The sequence below is a fragment of the Pelodiscus sinensis genome, chromosome 2 (assembly GCF_049634645.1).
Source record: "Pelodiscus sinensis isolate JC-2024 chromosome 2, ASM4963464v1, whole genome shotgun sequence".
NCBI lineage: Eukaryota > Metazoa > Chordata > Testudines > Trionychidae > Pelodiscus > Pelodiscus sinensis.
The window spans coordinates 200291408-200310693 of NC_134712.1; the positions used below are offsets into that span (position 1 = coordinate 200291408).

General features: G+C 42.2%; 1 protein-coding gene across 4 annotated transcripts in view; it reads right to left on the bottom strand.

The window, feature by feature from the left end:
• Nucleotides 1-19286, bottom strand: part of DNAH11 (dynein axonemal heavy chain 11) — a 273839-nt gene that overhangs the window by 241284 nt on the left and 13269 nt on the right. For all 4 annotated transcript variants that reach the window (XM_075922225.1, XM_075922224.1, XM_075922226.1 and 1 more), the window contains exons 3-6: nucleotides 15916-16112; nucleotides 10489-10678; nucleotides 8626-8725; nucleotides 4572-4783 (exon numbers count right to left, since the gene is read on the bottom strand). In XM_075922225.1, coding sequence (XP_075778340.1) covers nucleotides 4572-4783; nucleotides 8626-8725; nucleotides 10489-10678; nucleotides 15916-16112 — 699 coding nt within the window. The remainder of the gene's footprint in view (nucleotides 1-4571; nucleotides 4784-8625; nucleotides 8726-10488; nucleotides 10679-15915; nucleotides 16113-19286) is intronic.

Here is a 19286-nt window from a genome sequence, read left to right on the forward strand (position 1 = left end):
CTACCCCAGGGGTAGGCAAGAAAAGCCTGGTCTGCTGGAGGGGGACACTAGCTGCACCTCCCCCCCCCAGCAGACCAGGGTGACGGGGGTGGCGGGACCGCCCAAGTCCTCCACGGCTTTGCTCCGTCTCCCTGGTCTGCTGACCTGGAAGACGCAGAGCAAAGCCACAGAGCACGCGGGCAGCGGGACAGTCCAGGCGCACCGCGGCTGTCCCGCTGCGGGCGTGCTCCGCGGCTTTGCTCCTGTCCCCCTGGTCTGCTGGGGGGGTCCAGCAAAACCGCTGGACCCCCCCAGCAGACCAGGGCCACCCGAGCAAAGCCGCCGCCTGGGCAGCTTTGCTCGTTTGCCCGGGAGCAAAGCCGCCCAGGTGATGGCTTTGCTTGGGTGTCCCTGGTCTGCTGGGGGGGGTCCAGCGGCTTTTCTGGACCACCCCAGCAGAGCAGGGGGACAGGAGCAAAGCCGCCCAGGTGGAGGGGGTCCCGCTGCCTGGGCGGCTTTGCTCAGGTGTCCCTGGTCTGCTGGGGGTGGGGTCCAGCGGCTTTGCTGGACCCCCCCAGCAGACCAGGGAGACCAGGAGAAGCTTTTCTCACCCCGGAGGACACGGGTGACGACCTGCCGCCCGTGAGCTCCGGAGCGAGAAACGTCCCGTTCGTAAGTGCGGATCCGACATAAGTCGGATCCGCATAAGTCAGGGACTGCCTGTTGTTTTTGTAATATAGTTTTGCATATAGACCCTGGAAAGAATTACATAGGTTTGCATATAGAACCTGGACAGAATTACAGTAGTTTTCTAGCTATCAAAGCAAATCACTTAATTATCTATAGTTGAACTTTAATAGCTAAAACTGTAAAGCAAAATTTTCTTCGTGAAACAGAAAGCAATTTCCAAAGAATCTAAGAAATAATTAAACAAAACTATAGCCTAATGCAGTGGTGCGCAACCCAGGGGTCGCGACCCCCAAGGGTTTTGGGGAGTCACGGTACTTTGATCCAGCCAGCTGGAGGCTGGGCCTGGCAGTTGGTAGCCCTCATGGAATGGCACTTGATCCGGCCGGCCAGGAGCTGGGCCCGGCCATTGGTGGCCCCTGTGGTATGCAAGTTTTAGTATCCCCTTTTTACAGATAAAAAACACCTGATACAGAGTGGTTGATGAAGCAGTACCATATCACAAAGGGAGACAGTTTGGAAATAATCCTGGTATCTGGACACCCAAGCATGTATTATAAAAACCTAGGTGGATCTGCTGCAGAAGAGTACCAGGCAACAGGCTGGTCTCACAGTTAGACAGGAGATTGGGTTCTACCATTAAAAAGCAATCCGATATCTACAAAGATCCACTGACACATAAACATCAGGTAAGACTTTGGGCACTCAGTTAACACAACAGTAAAATGGGGATGATAAACACACACCAGTTGAGGTGTTGGGAAAATGATGCAGCTGACATCTGACTCAACACCTTTGGATGTAAATTCACTGACAATATAGAAGAGTAAAACATTGTTTTTGCCTGGTCTGGCTTATTCACATTTGAGGCAAACTTGTAATTTATGATAAACAACAAATGGTCTGGTAGCATTTTATAGACTAACAAAACATGTAGATGGTATCATGAGCTTTCGTGGGCACAGACCATTTGTTGTTTTTTATGTTTTTCCTGTACAGACTAACTCGGCTACCCCTTGAAGCTTGTAATTAATGGTTGTTACATCAGATATAAGAACTGAATTTATGAAATTAGTATAATTCAAGTGAGAAGTTACCTACGTAATAGACTGGAAAAAACCCTCTCCTCTTTGCTCTGTTGCTATCTCACTTTTCTTTTTCCTCACAGCTCCTCTCACACATAAGGAAAAAAAACACACACACTCCCATCTACAGTTATTTTTTATTATTTAACTCTACCATGCCTTATTTTGAAGCCAACATAGCAGTGGCCAAATATTTTTTGAGGTTTCCTTTCAAGACAGTTAACATCCCTCCTGATTGGCTCTAAAAGTTGATGCGATTGGAGTAAAAATCAGAATTAAGAAGTAAAACAAACAGAGTCTCACCTACATCATTCAAACTAGTGTACTATTTTCCTTTTTAAGCAGAATCTGTCTTATGTTTGGAGCACTCATAGATACCGTGGATTCTGAGACACATACAGGCAGTCCCCGGGTTACGTACAAGATAGGAACTGTAGGTTTGTTCTTAAGTTGAATCTGTATGTAAGTCGGAACTGGCGTCCAGATTCAGACACTGCTGAAACTGACCGCCAGTTCTGACTTACATACAGAATCAACTTAAGAACCCCAGGCGTCCCCAAGTCAGCTGCTGCTGAAACTGATCAGCAGCTGATTCCAGGAAGCCCGGGGCAGAGCAACTCTGCCTCAGGCTTCCTGTAGTCAGCGCTGGTCAGTTTCAGCAGAAGCTGACTTGGGGACGCCTGGGGCAGAGCAGCTGGGGTGCTGCTGGGTTGCTCCAGTGCCGCTCCTCGGTGCTACTGGACCAACCCAGCAGCACCCCATCTGCTCTGCCCCAGGCGTCCTGATTCAGCCGCTGCTGAAACTGACCAGCAGCGGCTGAATCAGGACCTGGGGCAGAGCAGCTGGGGTGCTGCCGGGTTGGTCCAGTAGTGCCCAGAGCGGGCGCTGCAGGACCAATCGGCAGCGCCCCAGCTGCTCTGCCTCAGAGTCCAAAACAAAAGCCTGGTCTGCTGGGGGGGGGGCGTACTAGCTGCGCCCCCCCCCCCCAGCAGACCAGGGACACGGGGAGCAGAGCCGCAGCGGCAGCGGGGTGCCGCACCTCTGAGGCTTTGCTCTGGCAAAGCCTCAGAGGCGAGGGACCCCGCCGCGGCTGCGGCTTCAGTCCCGGTGCCTGTGGTCTGCTGGGGACCATCCCCAGCAGACCAAAGGCACCCAGACTGAAGTGGCAGCAGCGGCGGTTCCCCGCGCCTCTGAGGCTTTGCTCTGGCAAAGCCTCAGAAGTGCGGGAACCCGCCCGGTGCCCCTGGTCTGCTGGAGACGGTCTCCAGCAGACCAGGGGCACCGGAGCAGCTTACGAACGGGGCTTTCTCGCCCCGACCTCAGGGGCGAGAAAGCCCCGTTCGTAAGTGCGGATCCGACGTAAGTCGGATCCGCGTAAGTCGGGGACTGCCTGTATTCTTATTGAAAGAAACATATTTATAGCAATAGTAAGACTAGATTAGTTACTCTGTAAATACAAAATTAAAAGGGCAAAACTTAATAGTAGTCAGTGCAGGAATTAAGGAAAGCTTCAATGGGAAGATGAACATTCAAACTTTGTAACTTGGCCTTCCAGAATCCGATGTAAACATGGTAGCAGGGAAAGAGATGGCATGACAAAATGGGGACTGGCCACCGAAAACCTATTCTAGAAATAAAAATAGACATGGAAGGCTCAGCAGCATAGCATTGTTTAATGTGGAAACCAAAACTATTGTTTGTGACCCTCTTCTATGCTGGTATTCCACCTTGCATTCAAAAAATAATTATATTTTCTTCTGGGGCACAAGCGGTCACACCAGTTTTTTCTGAGAAAAGCCAAGCACTACTATGATTCCACTGTAAACATGAAATGCAAATATTACAACAGCAACAGTACATTCAGTCCTCCCATTGCTATCTCCTAGTTTTCCTTCTTCCTGTTCAGCAATAACTCTGACAAGCCTCTGTCTTAACAGCATAAATCAGGACTAATGAATAGTGTGAAAGGAGAATCAGGTCTTTCGTCTCATTCTCTCACCAGCAAGAGCCTAGAATGCTATGGCAGTTTAATGAATTCATGCTCTGGAGTAGGCTAAGGGTGTCAGTTTCTCTTGTGTTTCTCCAAGGTGCCTTTTTTGGCTAACAAACAAATGCTACTGACTGTTTTTGAAGGGAGACCCAACTATATTTGCTTGGCCAGAAGTACATTGTCTACAACTCTGAAACTTGAGGAATGGCTATATTTAAAAGCTACCACTGTGAACACATATCTTAGCCCAGTGTATTTCAGATGCCTGGATGGAAAAAGTGGGAAAGGATCTGTGTTTGTTACATTACTGTGACTTTCCAATGATGCTAAATGGGACACATCTGTTGATTGTGGAAGGACAGAAAATACAGCATTTCAAAGTCACTCACTGACAATTTGCTTGCCAATCCCCTCCGTGTGTGTGTGTAACTCAGTAGCTATTATCAAGTTTGCAATATGAAAAAGCAAATAGTTACCATTAAACATACTAAGGAGAAAGATGTTGTAACTGCCTGGCAACGAAAGAAACAACTTTTTATGTGCTGTGTGATTTTTGACAAATATCTTTCCTTCTTTAGGCAAACCGATTATTGCCTTTTTTAACAAAGAACTTGTGAAATGGCAACACTGATAGTTGTAATTATTTGATTGTGCTGCAAGTGAAATGGTAACTGGAGATCTCTGCAGAAATATGATTAATCTTCTAATTATGGTGTTTATTATAAAACTAATACAGACTAAACTCAAACTCTTGTTTTTAGCATACCATTTATTGACTGGCTCTAATGTATTAAGTACTTATATATTTATGATTCATATTTTGAGGCTACCTGGTCAATGAAGAGATTGCAGAACTCTTGCAGTAGCACTATTATTCGTGCAGGCACACTGTAAAACTTGGAGTGACTCCAGATCAGGCAGATGATGTGAAACAAAGGGGGGATTAAACCATGAATCTTGGGGAATTCTGTTTCCTGAAGAAACTGAATGTGTCTTCTCAATGGTCTCAGGTACAGTTCAATATCTTGGGCTTCCATAAGTCCTGTAAAAAGAAAAAGAAAATGCTAAAACTTCAGGTAAGTTTCTCAATCAACTTGTTTATATTGAGGAGAAAAATTATTCTAGTCTAAAAGGAAAATATTTTCATTGCACTAGCTGTAAATATTAGAAGGCCTCTCACTGTCAGGTGGACAGTCTAACTTTGTAAATGTAATCATAATTTCATTTCCCCCCCCAAAGATACAGAACAACCACCGTCCTTATCCAGGGAGTAAAGGCATACAAGGTAGGCCACACAACAGAAGGCTCATTCAATCCCCATTTACTAGTTCTGCTGCTGGAGAGCTAGAGTTCTATGCATCACAATTCTTTCTTTTCCATCTATTCCCCCTGCCTCAGTCAACCAGCATGGAGTGATGCAGAAGTTACAGCAGACCTACAAGTGAAGTAATAAGCATATGCCATCTCATCAAGTTCTCATGATAGCAAGAAGGAAAAATCAGAGGCCTATGGTTTTATTAAAAACTTTGCTGGAGAAATGGCATGTTCCCAATCTGTGCTCACTGGCAAAGAGCAGTGTGTTTATGTGTACCTGTCTATACCAGGAAAGTCAGACAGTGAAAGAAGAAGTCTCCCTTTCTATCCCATTTGCATAGGATATCAAGAGACACGACATGCCATTCCAACATTATTCCCATGAGCCTAACTGGCAGGATCTGTGATGATCTTTGATAAGAGAGCAAACTTTGGCAGTCCCATAAGCTATCCTTCAATATCGGGAAAAGCCTTGTTGACCAAGTAGTGAAGAGGCCTATAAATCTTCAGTGAGATAACAACTGCTGAGGATATTTTTACCAGGGTAGGGATCATTGTGTGACACATTATATGATGGCGTACAAGCTGCTCTGTAATGATGTATGAAAATTGAATGTTGACCTAGTTATTGGGATGATTACTGTATGAGTATAATGGGTTAGTGTATGAAGGCGTTGTGGGGGAAGGTTAAACAACTCCATCTCACATATTTGAAAGATGTTTTGAGAGAATGTCATGACAGGAAAAGGCCTGCATACACCAGAAACCAAAAGAACAACAGCAGTTTAAAAAGGGACTCTCTTAAGAAATGGGAAAAGTGTTCGGGTAAACCAGCCTAAGGATGCTATGTTGACACTTCATATTCTAAGTGTGAATTCCTGCATGAGCATGAGCTACTACCCACAGTAGCTCTGACAGAGCAAGTACACAAAAGATTGTAGCTGCCTCAGATACATACTGCTCCAAGATGCTAGGTATGTAGTTAGGGCATCTTCTCCTCCCACCACTAATGCTGACACAGCTACACTCTATTTTCCCTGTGCTAACTCAATTTACACCTCCAGCTTGAAGAACATATAAACCATACATATTGCTCAAGTTTCTGAAGAGGTTAGACTTGCCTTCATTACCACGAGGTAGGTAAAGACTTTAGGTAAAAATAGATGTGTGTGTGGACTGCTGGTTGTTTAAAAATAGTTTCTGTGTGACACTGACTCAACTGTTCAAAGAAATGCTGTAGGAAGAATGTCCCACTAAATTCTCCACTGGTCTTAGATTCCTGAAGAGAAGAACCACATGTCTGAACTCAATTTTGGATAAATGCTATTCAAAACATAGAGTATGTTAGTGCCGGGCCCAGGCTAAAGTGAGAGAACTGAAAAATGTTATCCCAGGATAGGTAAGGGCATGAAGCCCAACATCAGAGCACACTCAGGGTACATCTAGACTACAGGGTTTTGTCGACAGATACTGTCGACAAAGCTTCTGTCGACAAAGAGCGTCTAGACTACATTCAGTTCTGTCGACAAAGCAAGCTGCTTTGTCGACAAAACCCTGTAGTCTAGACACAACCCTACATGCAATAACACCTTCTGTCGACAGAACTCTGTCAACAGAAGGCATTATGCCTCATAAAATGAGGTTTACCAGCGTCGACAAAACTGCTGAGTTCTGTCAACATTATGTCGACAGAACTCAGCAGTAGTGTAGACGCAGGTATAGTTTTGTCGACAAAAGTCCACTTTTGTCGACAAAACTCTGTAGTCTAGACACACCCTCAGAGAGACCCGAAAAGGAACAGCAATGCAGCTACCCATGACTTACTGGAGCCCACTTCCACTTCATGCATTTGACAAAGTAGGCTCCAGCCTACGAAAGCTTATGCCCAAATAAATGTGTTACAGATGCTACAAGACCTCTTGCTATTTGTTCATAGGTAATTATTGCTCATTTTAAAAGTGTTATGTACTAGATGTCAAGCTAGAATGTATTTTGACAATATAACCAATGCAGCAAACAAACGCAGCATCATAACAAATGTAAAAAATAGTTAACAAAACAATTTCACATTAAACTGAAAATGGATCTCTGTATTTCAACTTTTTGTCCAATAAATTAACTTTTTTCCAAATATTTGTACTTTCTATATAGTATCTTTAATGACCTTCAACAGGAAGCCATTACTGTTAAATTGACCTGGAGAGCTGTGACAGATGAACCAACCTATTATATCTTTGGCTGACTGATGCCTCATTCTCTGGCAGGGAACAATACTGAGCCAACTCAAAGGTCTGCTCCTATTCAGAGGAGAAATCCCATTCCTGTGGTCTGGAGAGGGACACCACAGTTAAATCTCTCAGCATCCCTTTTCTACAGCAGTTTACACAATCTCCTGGACAAGAGTGCTACTGGCTCTTTACCATGCATGAATGCTTAATGCCTCTGGGGAGCTGAACACTCATGTCCTTACAGAGTGGAAGCGTTGGTGGGGGGAAAAAATTCTAACAAACTAAGTAAATTCAGGAGTCCATTGCTGCACCTATCTCCTTTTCCCCCAGATCAAAGATCCAATACCAGTTTAATAGGCTACCCCCTTGCTCAAACAGAACTGCTGCACCCTTGCATTGGCTTGGTCTACATTTCTCCCCACATTGGGATTGTGGAGTAGCACTGCAGACCATTAATCATGAAGCATGAGAGAGTGACTGATTCAACATCTCTAGAGCAGTTTACAATACCTAGCCTCCCTTGAAACAGAGGATAGCATATGGTTATGGAACCTAGACATCAAGCAGTGACATCAGCATACAAGACAGACCCATCTATTAAATAGGCATAATTTACCTGCCTAACAGCCAGGTGCTGCTAAACTAAGACAATGGGAGACAGCATAACCTAGTAGAGAACACATTAGCCTAGGTCGCACAAGACCAGGGTTCTAATCCTGACTTAGCCACCTGGATGGCCTTAAGCAAGTCACTTCACCTTCAGGAGTCTCATTTTCTTGTCTGTAAATGAGGCTAACAATACTTACCACCATTGTACAGCAATTTGAGAATTACTGATGAAAAGTACTACATCACAGCTAAATATTATTATTGCTTATTAAGCTAACAAATCATAAGATAAATGACACTTTAAGAGTACCATACATTTGTATTATATTTCATTCAAATTTCATTTTCATATTATGCATATAAATGCAAACTAATGAAAAAGGAATATTTGGCTAATGTACTAACCTCATGTTATTCATATTAGCAATAAAGTCTGCAGACCAACAGATATAGTATACATGTAGACTCAAAATAATGTATAGAAACACAAACACTATTTTATTACTACTATATCCTTCTGATTTTATGTAAAAAAGTATCCACATAAACTTTATAAAAGTAAATAATGAGCAAAGTCTAAATACAGAGTGGCTTGATTTAATGCGTACATGCTGTTCCAGTAGCACATTATCAGTGGCATACTATAGTGTCATGTTAAATAATATTATAGATTATTCTATAACAAAACATATAAAGGTAGACAACATATAAATTTAATTCAAGCTATCCTTACCATTTTCTACATCCTTGAAAATGTTCTGAGAAGTAGGATAATAGCTGCTCTCTTTGGCTTTTAAGATCTTAACCATATTTTGAACAACAGGAGACTGAAGCTAGAATTACAACAAAACAAACAAAAACCTTCAGTGAAGACCAAATTTCTGTCACAGAGTGGAGTAGATTGTTTGCCTGGATACAGAGAGTAAAATCAAAAGTTTACTGCCAACTTTAATAGAGTCAGGATTTCACCCACAGCATTTTTTTTAAATCTCGCATTTATGCACATTGGACCTCATCTAATATTCATGGAAATCAATGGAAAAAGTCTGTTTGACTTCACTGCATACTGTGTCGGGCCTTCTATGTTCATAATGTTTATCTAATTTATACAGGAGCACTGCTAACAACAAGGATAGTAGGAATACAGAATTTGAAAGAGGATGGTAACTGATCTGTTTTCTAACTCCAAGCAATATTTCATATTTGAAATGTAAATAATTTTGATAACTGCACAAGATTTCAATAAAACAGGACTGGAGAATTTGTAACATCAGTTTTAACAAATCAGTACTCTGAAGCAGCAGCTCCCAATTCCATAGCTAACATAGAAGCTATTTCTATTACATTGAAGCCTGATTTTCAAGCCCAATTCCTCCAGAAAGAAATCATTCCAACTGTGTAGCATTTTCTCAGGGAGAGGCACAGTAAAACATTTCTAAAGTTCTGGATTCATATTTTCAAATCAGCACAGGGAAGTTAGCCATCTCTTTTTACAAATTAATGTAACATATGTAATTAAATCCTTTGCACAGGTTCAACCAAGATGTTTCAAATTTTTTCATTATCATTTAAATTGTGAAAGTTTTCATCATTATATGACTCTCATGGCTTGGCCCAGGAACTTCAAATTTTATTTTACTGAATATGTGAGGGAAAATGCCTACTTGTAGCTTTTATTTGGGTCTCATTACTTTGTGGGAAAGAGAGCAAAGATATAGTCTGAAAGAGACTTAGTAAGAGTTAGGGTACACAGGAAAGATACAGAATAGAGGAAAGGCTAAAAATGAATTGGAGAGATGGGAAAAATACAAGAGAGATAAAACACATTTTTTAAAGTTCTTTCCTAGTAGAAATGCTTGATTCAAAATGATAAAATAAATGTTTGGGTTTTTTTGTTTTTTTGTTAAATAATTGTATAAAAACAAGCTGTTGGTTCAGAGGTTTTCCTGTGGCCACCCTACCTGTACTAGCTCCCTTCAATTTTATTATTTTCAGAGAGCATGGAGAAGGCTGATGCTAGAAACTTGGAGAAGGAAGAAAGGGATGCTGAGGACTCATGGGTAGGGATACTCCAGATATTACACAACCACTTCTTTTAAATTTCTGTTGCTCATTTTTTAAAAAAACCCACCAAACCATCACCACCAACCAGGGAGATTCCTAAGAAAAAGCTCATTTAGCAAATTTAGTTTAAAAGGTGTGTTTCAGTGAAGTCTGGTTAATCACCACATTGTGTGTATATATATATATATATACACACACACACACACACACACACACACTCTCTCTCTCTCTCTCTCTCTTTCCTGACAATACACACACGTGACAGAGCATTTAAAAATGAACAATTAAGGGATCTGGACAGTTCCCCACTGCCATGTAGCCCTTCATCACTAATCATCATACTCAGTTATTTACACCACTCACCCATTCTTAACTCCCTTTTGTTTGGGCATATCTATGGAGACAGACTAATCAGAAATCCAGATCTTCAGTTCTGCCCATTGTCTGGAAACAAAGACTCATTTTGCATACAAAAATAAGACACCCATAGAGGGCTTCCCTTAATATCTGCTGAATATATGAAATCACTTACTTGATCATATATGCACAACAAATTATCTTTTCTCATCTTCCAGAAGTTGAGCTCAGTTTGGGGATCTGAATGGAGGCCCTGCAGAAGAGGTTGAACAGAATCCCTTTGCAGTATGTCATGTATCTGATGTGACCATTTAATAACCATAGATTCAATTGCATGTAGCACTGTCCTAGCATAAGGATATTGTCTGCAAAAGGGAAAAAATTATCAATGTTTTTGCTGAAGTACTGGTGGTGTGCAAAGGGCAGTGGTATAGTAATATGTGTCCTTGTCCCTCTCTTTACACTTTTATCATGAACATCTTAGTGTGAGTACCTAGAATATTGAGTCCAGTGCTGATCAACACATTACAAAAAGATATGTTGAAACCACTATAACTACATGATCAGGGAGGCAAAAGGATTGATTTGAGAAAAGAATAAAGAGTTTATTGTCAGTAAACAGGTGATAATTTTGTCAGATCTATACACTATTCAAAGCTATTGGCCAAAAACTTTTGGTTTGTGAACAGTTCACTGTGAATGTACAGTATTCAAAATAAAAGGTTTGTTGTTTAGTTTACTGGTCCTGGGTCACATGATAATGTTCCTATTTCCTGACTGGATGATAAGTTACAATCAGATTTCCAGTCCAAATATTCAATTTCTGAGTTCAAATTCACTTCCTATGAATATCCTTTAACATTTTCTAATAGGCACTATTTCTAGTAACATTCCAAGCTGTTAGTTATCTTGCTATAATATACAGGGCCCACAAAGACAAGGAAGGGTGCAAGAAAAGCTGAAGTCAATTATATTTACAGACTATTAAGGTGTGCTCCTATCTCAGGCTATGAGGTAATAACTGGTCTTAGGAATGTGAATGTTTAACCGGTTAATTGGTGGGGGGCTGGAGCAGCCCTCCTCCCACCATAGGCAGAGGGCTGCTCACACCCCGTGGGGCCCGCCACGGGTAGGGGACACTCCGGCCAGGCCAGAATAGCCCATCTCCTCCCCCCCGCCACTCACCCTGTTCAATTGGTTAACCAATTAACTAATTAAACAGGATTTTACATCCCTAGCTGATCTTACTAAAATACATTTAAATTCACATCTTTTGTTGTTTCATAACAAGTCTGTGCATGGATATTCTTCATTAAAATATTTCACTGTAGTTTAAGGGGTTAAAATCCATTAATAACATGAGATGTGAATTCAAACAATTATTTCAGTGCAGATTTGTTTATAGATAAGTACTAACCTTCTCTTTTCTGCCTGGGACCCGTGGCTCTCATCTCTCTGGTCTTCTCTGTGTAAAATGCCTGCATAATGTTATCTTCTCCCTCTGCCCTTCTCACACCACCTTGCTATTTCTTAATATACTAAATTCAAGAAGACAGTCCTCACCTGCAAGGCTCTACATAATCTTCGCCAATATAAATCTAATTTCTCTCCATTCTCCCTCCCATCCCTTCACTTTTCTTTGCAGCCACATTTCCCATTTTGGGCTTTCTGCTTATGTCATGCTACTGAAGCACTTCCCCTCTCTTTACCCAGCAAGCACTTTCTCTTTTCTCTCCACTTAACACATCAGGGCTTAGATCCTGATTGGGGCCCGGAGGCCCCACACATTACAACAATAAGTATAAATCCTTCCGTTCTGAGTAACCTCTCTGTGCAGACAATCTGTCCTGAATACTTGTCATATGTTTGCCTTATTTAAATTGTAAGCTCTTTGGAGCTGCAATGTGTAAATGTGTGGCACTTTAATACTGTTTACTGAAACCACAATGACCACTACCTGCTCAAAGAATGGTCTCAAAAGGAACTGACTTCCCTGAACTTCTAAACATATATCTTCCAGCATTTAAAACAAGCACCATGTCTAAATATTATAATAGATCAGTGACCAGATGCTCAGTTGGTATAAACTGTCATAGCTTCATTGACTGCAGTGGAGCTCTATTATTTTAAACCAGCTGAGAATCTAGGTCCATATTTCACTACTTGCAATTAAATATCAGCACAATTACAAAAGGCAGCATGTACCACATTTTTTTTATTTTCTTAGCTCAGGTTGAAACAGCAGTAGGTGGTCTAAAATAATTTAGTATTATGGCTGCTAACCATTAGAGAATTAATCAGCGTACATGTTGTGATACACAGAGTTTCTTAGAAACAAAACAAATAGCTTGAGCAATGTAGCACACACATCCCTTTAAAACAACACATATACTTTTATGTAAAAAAACACCTGAGGGTAAGCCTACACTGTAACACTATTTCGAAATAACTAGTGCTATTCCGAAATAACTTAGTCCATATCTACACAGCTTGCAATTATTTTGAAATAGCGTCAAAATACTGTCAAGATGGAGGACTTCTTACTCTGACTCCTGTAACCCTCATTGTACGAGGAATAAGGGAAGTTGGAGGAAGAGTGCTCTATTTCAAAATAAGTGCTGGGTAGACGCTCCCTATTTTGAAGGGAGGGTAGGGGACTGAACTCGATGACCTCTCGAGGTCCCTTCCAGTCCTAGTATTCTATGATTCTATGAAATAAGCTATTTTGAAATAAGATACGCAATTGACATAGCTCAATTTGCATAGCTTATTTCAAGTTAAGCCCTGCAGTGTAGATGAACCCTGAATGTAATAAAAAAATAGTGTCTAGTATTTCAAACGGTAGCCTTGTAAAATAATGCATATGGGATGCAAAAATTACAACTATTACACAATAATTCTTCTCTGGTATTATATCACCATTTAAGTATTTTTCCTTCCCTCCAGTGGTATTTTACAGTTACTGTCCTTAAATCCAGGCACGGTGTATAAATAATTCCCTGGAAAGCAGTGTTGAAATTAAAACCCTTTTTAATTCTTGTGCATGACACCAGCCCTGTAAATTTGTATATTCAACCAATCACTGCTGCTCCTGCTGAAACAGCCACTGAAGACATGTTGAATGAAGAGCACTCAGAGTGACAGGAAAATACATAATACTGTAATTGAAAAGGAGATAGGGGAAGATGGAAGAGGAGCCAGAAAAAAGGCTACAGTCCAATACAGCACTTAAGCACCTGCTTAAGCATGCAAGTAGTTCCTCTGAAGAACTAAGATTACTCATGCGATTGAAGTAAACTTGTATTCAGGTGCTCTGCTACATCTGAACCAGTGAACAGGAGCAGCAAACAGGGAGTTTTGAGAGGGAGTTGGGAAGGGGCCAAGGTATTCTTGCCAGTCTTTATACTTTAGTTTAAAGGTTTTAATAAAAACTTCCTGTTTTAACTAGAAACATTATCAATCAAACTCATTCATAGGAAAAAATGCAGACAGAAGCCCAGCAGCAGAGAGGGGCTATTCTGTTTATTGCGTCGAGAGTAACATGTATGATTACCTGCCCTGTGGGCGGGTGGTGTATGTGTGCACCCATTGCAAGGAGCTCCTGACCCTCAGAGACTGAATTCGAGCTTTGGAGGCCAGGGTGGCTTAACTGAAGGAGTTAAGGGAATCAGAGAGCTATGTTGATGAGACTTTCCGGGACACTGTAGTACTGTCCCACCTCCAGTCTGAGAGCCCCAGTGCTCTTAAGGATGAAAGTCTCAGGGGAACAGAGCATTCAACGGGAGCAGAGGAAAACCATCCCATAGTTGGGACCCTCCTTCCAAAGGATGTTGCAGTATCCTCTCGCACTGAGGATACCTCTGAGGGGGAGGGAACTCCAGATGTTAGGAAGAGGCAGGTGTTAGTAGTGGGTGATTCGATCGTTAGAAACATAGATAGTTGGGTTTGTGATGACCGGGAGAACCATATGTCACTTGCCTGCCTGGAGCGAAGGTTGCGGCTCTCTCAAGGCATCTAGATAGACTTATGTGTAGTGCTGGGGAGGAGCCGGTAGTCATGGTACATGTAGGTACCAATGACATAGGGAAGGGTAGGAGAGATGTCCCCGAGGCCAAATTTAGGTTACTAGGAAAGAGAATGAAATCCAGGACCTCTATGGTGGCATTCTCGGAAATGCTTCCAGTTCCACGTGCAGGGCCAGGTAGGCAGGCAGAACTTCAGTCTCAATGTGTGGATGAGATGATGGTGTAGGGAGGAGAGGTTTAGATTTATTAGGAACTGGGGACACTTTGGGGAGAGAGGGAGCCTATACAGGAAGGATGGGCTCCACCTAAACCAGGGTGGAACCAGACTGCTGCCACTAAACATTAAAAAGGCCGTAGAGCAGTTTTTAAACTAAGAGATGGGGGGAAGCCGATTGGTGCGGAGAAGCACATAAATCGGATGGAGACTTCTCTTAGAAGAGAATCCATTGATAGAGATTCTCTAGGCTGTAGTCAGAAAAAGAGGAGGGGAGAGGACAAACCATGGGCCAGAGCAGACAAACAACTACATATAAAGGAATCCAATGCATCAGGGAAGGGCAGACAAATAAATAGTGGCAATTTTTTAAAGTGCTTCTACACAAATGCTAGGTGTCTGACTAATAAGATGGGTAAACTAGGGTACCTCATGTTAAAGGAGGAGACAGACATAATAGGCATCACTGAAACCTGCTGGAATGAGGAAAATCTGTGGGACACAATCAGACCGAGATATAAAATATATCGGAAGGATAGAGCAGGCCGTGTGAGTGGCGGAGTGGCACTGTATGTGAAAGTTAATGTAGAATCAAATGAAATAAAAATCTTAAATGAATCAACATGTTCAATAGAATCACTATGGATAATAATTTCATGCTCCAATAATAAGAATTCAGCAGTAGGGATATATTATCGACCACCTGACCAGGACTGTGATACTGACCTTGAAATGCTGAGGGAGATTAGAGAGGCTACCAAAATAAAAAAAACTCTATAATAATGGGGTCCACCCCCTTTGGGGCACCTGGAGCTGGCCACTGTCAGCAGACAGGCTACTGGGCTAGATGGACCTTTGGTCTGACTCAGTATAGCCATTCTTATGTTCTTAGGAAGTAGTAACTAGTGACAGTACATGCAAAATTTTAATTAAAAAAATAGCTAGCTATATTTCATACTATGAGACTATAATTTCATGTAGAGTTTCTGGTGACTGCATAACTTTCACCTTGCTCTTGCATTTAACTGGCCACCAATAAAAGCCCTTATGCATACATTCTGTGTAGCCTCTCCTATGCAAGAGAGTGTTTAATTTAGTTATTTTGTTTAAAAAAATTGGCATGTTGAAGAAAAAGCCACAATTTAGGACACCCTTAAACATGTTCATGGGAGCAATGAGATAACTCAAGTGTTCCAAGTTCAATATTATGAATATTCTAAATTTAATATAAAAAAGAGATATTGTTAACATTTACTAACATGTTTATTTCACTAACGCAACTAATACTAGTTTAGATTCCTATGGCTGAAAGACCATTCAATGCAGTGTCTATTTGCTATACTGTATGCATTCTGCTCCTTACTTGTTTTCAGCACACATCTGATGCAAGTCAGCCTTTGCTGCAGCTGTTGGAATCGGAAGAAGGGTTCTTCCAGAAATCATTCCCTTCATAACATGCACTTTATTTTTCATAATTTCCACATGACGCTCCATGTCTTGTGAAATAAAATGTGGCCAGGATCCATGGTTTTTCTTATTGGAAAGAATAGGCACTACCACCTGGAGGCAGAGTTGAGAAAGAAGTGTCACAAATCAGTTAAATGTTCAAAGTTTCTCAGTGGTACTTCACAACATACTGCTTCTTTGAATCTTGAGTGGACAACAAATATACCTCAAAAGTAACCTGAAGCATATGTCAGAAACAAATTATTACTTAAACCTAAGCCAACTTTTTGGGGTTTTTTTCTGTTACTATGCACACATTCAGCCTATTCAAATTGTATTGTACACAACAATAATATACATATTTACATTTACTGTCCCCATTAAGGTTCTTTCACAGAAACTATGCTTTTAAAAAAAAATTCTCCTCCGCCTTTTTTCCACAAAAAAATTAGGAGAAAAAAAAAAAAAAAGATGGAGGTCAATAAATATCCAGGTCTGTGTATTCAATCTCTCTTATTAGAGGGCACCAAATTATCACCAACAGCCTAGTCCCAGGTATCTCTGTTTATCAAAGCAAAAAAACAAGTAACCCATAAATATTTAATTTCTGGTCAGGCTCAACATTATATTTAAAATAAACTCAGAGTAAAAATACCTTTCTATAATAAGCCTTTGTAAAATTAGTTTCCTCTCCTCCCCCATCAGTGTAAATATGTGGTTTTGTTTGTAACTGAACGGTGCATATTCGTAACATCTATTTTAAAGCCTTCAGTTTTAATTCATAGCTATATTTTTCTATAGTACATTCACTGTACTTGTGAAGCACTTAAGCACATACGTAATTTTAAGCATGAGATTATTGCTCATTGAAGTTTACAATTAAGCAAGTGTTTAAGCATGTTGCCAAAATGGGAGTACAAGGGTGGATAAAAATCAATGACTTTAAAAATCAATTTTGTAATTTTTTTTTTATCTAAATCAGATATTTTTAAAATCACTAAAATACTGAATTCCTCATTTAAAAATAAGTTACAATTAAATCTCATCACAATTATACTACACCTACACTTACAGTCTCTCAAAAATGAATTAATGGCTCTAGTCTGTCCAGCCTAACAACGAGCTCTTTTTTCCTGAAAATTCTGGGACTTCAATTTCTGTTTCTCTGCAACTAACATGTACAAAGACAGGCCCAGGCTGGATAGGATTAGTTTTGTTCTGTGCTTATATAGTGATGGACCTTTGCCAAACAGATCATAGTTTGACAGAGACACAATATATAGGAACAGACTAACAACAGAGAGACAGTATAGAGGAACAGAGTGAGGCAACAAAGAATGAAACAGTGGAATGGACTAAAAAGAAAAAGGGAAGACACACCGTTTCCTATATTTCTGCACACTTTGCCATAGAAAAAACTGTCATGGCTTCTGTGTGTAAGAGAGACCCTATCTGGGAATATATTGAAGAAATTCATTCCCTGGGTAAAAAAAGAAAAACGTGTCAAGTGTAAGCAGTGCAAGATAGCTGCAAGAATGAAACAGCATAAGGAAAATTGCTTATTGGGAGAAAATGATATGGATGAAGATGAGGATGTGTATGCAGAACAATGTGGATCAACTTTGCAATGTATCATTCTTCAAGACTCTCTATGTCTTTTAGTAGAAGTGTGATTTAACAAGTAAATTCCCAATCTGTTTGCAGTGTTGGATGTTGCTAGAAAGTTTAGCTTAGCCAATCTTTATGGTTTGTTTAATTAGTTAACATGGTTTAGAATCTATAACCCAAGTATACAGTACAGAAACCTGCAGTAATGAAATCTAGAGTTGCCAATTGCCACTAAGTGTTATTTTCTTATTTTATATTACATAATACAGGCCTTTTATTTTGGATCATCATGGTCCCAGACCATATTAGTGATGGCATAAGTCTATTCACTATTTTACTGTAACATAACAAAGCTTTCCCAAAAGAAGCCCTATCCTATACTTCTTTTCAATGGGGCTAACTCCAAATTAAGTGCACTCTAAGCACACTCGGTTTTTTTGGTAACTTGGAATCAGTACAGGCAGTCCCCGACTTACGCGGATCCAACTTATGTTGGATCCGCAGTTACGAACGGGGCTCCCCCGGAGGACACGGACTGCGGGAACTCGCGGTCCTGCCGCCCGTGTACTCCGGGGCTTTCTCCGCGTCTCCCTGGTCTGCAGACCAAGAAGACGCAGAGCAAAGCTGCGGAGGGGCTCGGGCAGCGAGGCAGCCCAGGCGCGCCTGGGCTGCTCCGCTGCCGGCTTCCCCGAGGCTTTGCAAAGCCCCAGGGGGGCTCAGGCAGCGAGGCAGCCCAGGCGCGCCAGGACTGCTCTGCTGCCGGCTTCCCCGAGGCTTTGCAAAGCCGCGGGGGGGCTCGGGCAGAGCCTCGCTGCCCGAGCCCCCCCCCCCGCGGCTTTGCAAAGCCTCGGGGAAGCCGGCAGCGGAGCAGCCCAGACGCCCCGCGGCTGTCCCGCTGCTGGCGTCCTCAGAGGCTTTGCTCCCCGTCTCCCTGGCAGACCAGGGAGACTGGGAGCAGAGCTGCGGAGGACCCAGGTGGCGGGACCGCGGTGCGTCTCAGTCTGCCGCCCACGTCTTCCTGGTCTGCTGCTAGTACGTCCCGCCCCCCCCCCCCCCCCCCAGCAGACCAGGCTTTTCTCCAGACGCCTGTGGCAGAGCAGCTGGGGCACTGCCGGTTGGTCCCACAGCGCCGCTCTGGGTGCTACTGGACCAACCCGGCAGCACCTCAGCTGCTCTGCCACAGGTGTCCTGATTAAGCCACTGCTGGTCAGTTTCAGCAGCGGCTGAATCAGGATGCCTGGGGCAGAGCAGCTGGGGTGCTGCTGGGTTGGTCCAGTAGCGCCGAGGAGTGGCGCTACTGGAGCAACCCAGCAGCACCCCAGCTGCTCTGCCCCAGGCGTCCCCAAGTCAGCTTCTGCTGAAACTGACCAGCACTGACTACAGGAAGCCTGAGGCAGAGTTGCTCTTCCCCGGGCTTCCTGGAATCAGCTGCTGATCAGTTTCAGCAGCAGCTGACTTGGGGACGCCTGGGGTTCTTAAGTTGATTCTGTATGTAAGTCAGAACTGGCAGTCAGTTTCAGCAGCGGCTGAATCTGGACGCCAGTTCCGACTTACATACAGATTCAACTTAAGAACAAACCTACAGTCCCTATCTTGTACGTAACCCGGGGACTGCCTGTACTGCATCAAAATGACATGGATTGAGGAAGAAGAAAACTAGCTGTAGAAGTTTTAAGGACA